Source organism: Sciurus carolinensis, chromosome 15 (genome assembly GCF_902686445.1).
Source record: "Sciurus carolinensis chromosome 15, mSciCar1.2, whole genome shotgun sequence".
In the NCBI taxonomy this organism is placed as follows: Eukaryota; Metazoa; Chordata; class Mammalia; order Rodentia; family Sciuridae; genus Sciurus; species Sciurus carolinensis.
The window spans coordinates 22,629,063-22,631,809 of record NC_062227.1 but is presented as its reverse complement, the minus strand read 5'-3'; the positions used below and the strand labels follow the sequence as shown (position 1 = coordinate 22,631,809).

The 2,747-nt window shown below is 46.3% G+C and overlaps 1 protein-coding gene across 1 annotated transcript; it reads right to left on the bottom strand.

Annotated features, from left to right (window-relative positions):
• Nucleotides 1–561: 561 nt before the first annotated feature.
• LOC124965341 (protein disulfide-isomerase A5-like) lies at nt 562–2,506 on the bottom strand. The gene is given in 4 exon segments (XM_047526216.1): nt 562–1,217; nt 1,219–1,725; nt 1,727–2,196; nt 2,462–2,506. Coding segments are annotated over 4 exon segments (1,533 nt in total). The 3' UTR covers nt 562–706.
• Nucleotides 2,507–2,747: the final 241 nt, after the last annotated feature.

The following is a 2,747-nucleotide window of genomic DNA, read 5'->3' as shown; positions in this document are numbered from 1 at the left end:
CTTTTTGTTCATATCATGTACCTTTTTGGATGATAGAAAAGAGCCCTGTTTTATAAAACATCATTTTTCTCAAAAGTACAGTGGATCAGATCTTCCTGTAAGTAATACATAACAATGCAGGAAGAGTATGAGTTGAACAACTGTAATCTATGACCAAGCAAAATTATTATGTATATAGATCTTGGAATTGCTCCAAACTTTGTGACAAGTCTTAGAAATAACATTTTTCCGTGTGCGAAGTATATCCATATGCAAAATTGGATAATATGTCAACTCTAGAAAATTGTCTTGGGTAATGCATTGAGAACTCTCTATTCTCTGACCAATTTGTTCATCTCACTTGGCAAAACTAGAATGGATTCATTAATAACGTGTGAAAAATTCACCATTTTTAAACTCAATTACTGCAGTTGTGTAGTTACAAGAAGCAAAGCTGTTTGAAGGATGCAGAGGGATATTTCAAAATATTATGCAGCAGCAGTTTTGGGTTTAATTGTCTGCACATTGGTAGATGATCTACTTTCCTTACTCGCTGCCACATTTCTTTTTTTTTTTTTTTTTAATGATTCAATTTTATTTCAAAATCGTACAAAAGGCCATAAGTGGCTGTAAAAAACTTTGTCTTCAGAACACGTTGAAATTCAGAAAGAACAACAAAACCGGTATCATTCACAGTGTAATGGAAAAGCTTCCTCTGAGGCAGAAATTACAACTCCTCCTTCCTTTTCCCTAGTTTTTCGAGGTCTCCCTCCCGGAGAGTTCGAATAAAATTGGTAAATCCCAATTCCGTGCAATTGCTGTCATACTTTTCTGCAAACTTCCCGTAGTGGTAGTAGTGGAAAGTGGGGTAGGCCTTCACAGCCTCCTGCTGACACAGGTCCTGGTTCTTGTCTTTGACACAGTCCACAGCAGCACAGGTGATCTTCCGGTCATCTTTGAAGGCATCAGCAGTGGCAGTAAAGTATGGGATGACCTTCTTACAGTGTGGGCACCAAGGAGCATAGAACATGACCAAGGTGTGTTTCTTCCTCTTCAGGGTGTCCCGGAAGTTGTCCCCCACCAGATGCAACACGCTTGTCTGCTGCTCTTCCCAAGTGAGCTCTGGGGGTGGAGGGGCCTCGGGGTTCTGCATCCACTCAATAAACTTCTTCTTTGTTCTGAGCGCAGGCACTGCATATTTCTCTCCATTCTTAAAATACTTCAATGTGGGAAACTGAGATGTGGAATCTCTCTGCCAGGGCCTTGTTGACAGTGGCATCGACAGCTGCAAGGACACCAGAGCTATCCGCTTCTCCATGGAGGACTTCTGCTGCACTCTCAAACTCTGGCTTCATCTTCTTACAGTGTCCACACCATGGGGCGTGGAACATGACGAGGACAGAGGAGTGTTCCTTCACAAACTGGTCAAAGTCTTCATCGGTCAGGTGATAAACGGAGCCGCCCTCATCTGCCCAGGGAGTCTCGGGGACCTGGGGCTGTGGCAGCTGTGGATTCTTCAGCCATTCCACGATGTCCTCAGCTGTGGACCCGTAGTTATCATACTGGAACAGAAATCGGCCTTTCTCGAAATAGCAGATGGTGGGGTAGCCACGCACGTTGTACTCCTCCTTGATGTTTTCAAACTCAGAGGGGTAGATGTTCATCCCGGCTAGCACGAAGTGGCCTCGCAGCTGCGTTGCAGCCTTCTGGAAATGCGGCATGATCCTCTTGCACATCCTGCACCAGTGGCTTCTCTTCCTTCTTTAGGAGTCGTCTGAAGTCCTTTTCACTGTCAATGTGAACATCTTTGGCTCCAGGATCTTCTTCCCACAGTGGAGGCCCTTTTGGATCCTTCAGAAAGGCCACTATGGACTTAAATGTCACAGCTCGGTTATATTCAGTATGAAATGCACCATCCTGGTAATGGAATAATTCAACCTTTTTGTCCTTTGGGCTGAGGTCAACTTTCATCTTCTTGCACAATTTTCTGCTCTCTGTGTCACCACAGTCCACCCAGCAGATGGTGCCTTGTCCTTTCACTGCCTGGGCCACAGTGGACAATAACCTGAGCTGAATTTCAGCTGCTGCCTCAGATTTGGAGTAAAGCACCAATACGTTATTCCGGGTCCTGAGAATTTTTTTCAAGTCCTTGGGGTCAGAGATTCTCTCAATGAGCAAGGAGACCTTTGCCGAGGATAGCCACGTAGGCAGGACCACCTTGATAGTTACTGGCTGTGACCTTGGACCAGTCATCTCTCCTTGAAATCTCAGTTTCCTCTTCTGGAAGATGGGGGTTCTCAAAGTGACTTCCAAGTTCTTTCCAACTGTGACTTCTGAGACTCTTCATCTTGAGGACTACCAGAGGTAATCACATCTTGTGAAGAAGCCAGTGTTTCTCTGGGTATGTGGCCGCCCCCCAATAAAAGTCTCACTTCTCAGTCTCCCTTGTAGCAAGTGTGGCCGTGTGGTGAGATCCCAGTCCCCAGATCGCCAGCAGCAGCCCCCACGCTGGCCTGGCCCGTGCCATCCCCGCCGCTACCCGCCTCTGCCTCCTGCCCTCCACTCTGGCTCCCAAGCCCGCCCGCTAGCTCTGCGGCTGCCAAGAGCCACCGCCACTTCCCAACCACTCCCCACCTCCCTCGCTGCCACATTTCTAATAGTGCCCAGGCTGTTCCATTTTCATGTAAGCCTGTCCTTAGTTTCCCAATATTTTTTCTTTGCATCATTTTCCAACTGTATCGTGTTAAAACTGAGGTTTTAATTTCCTT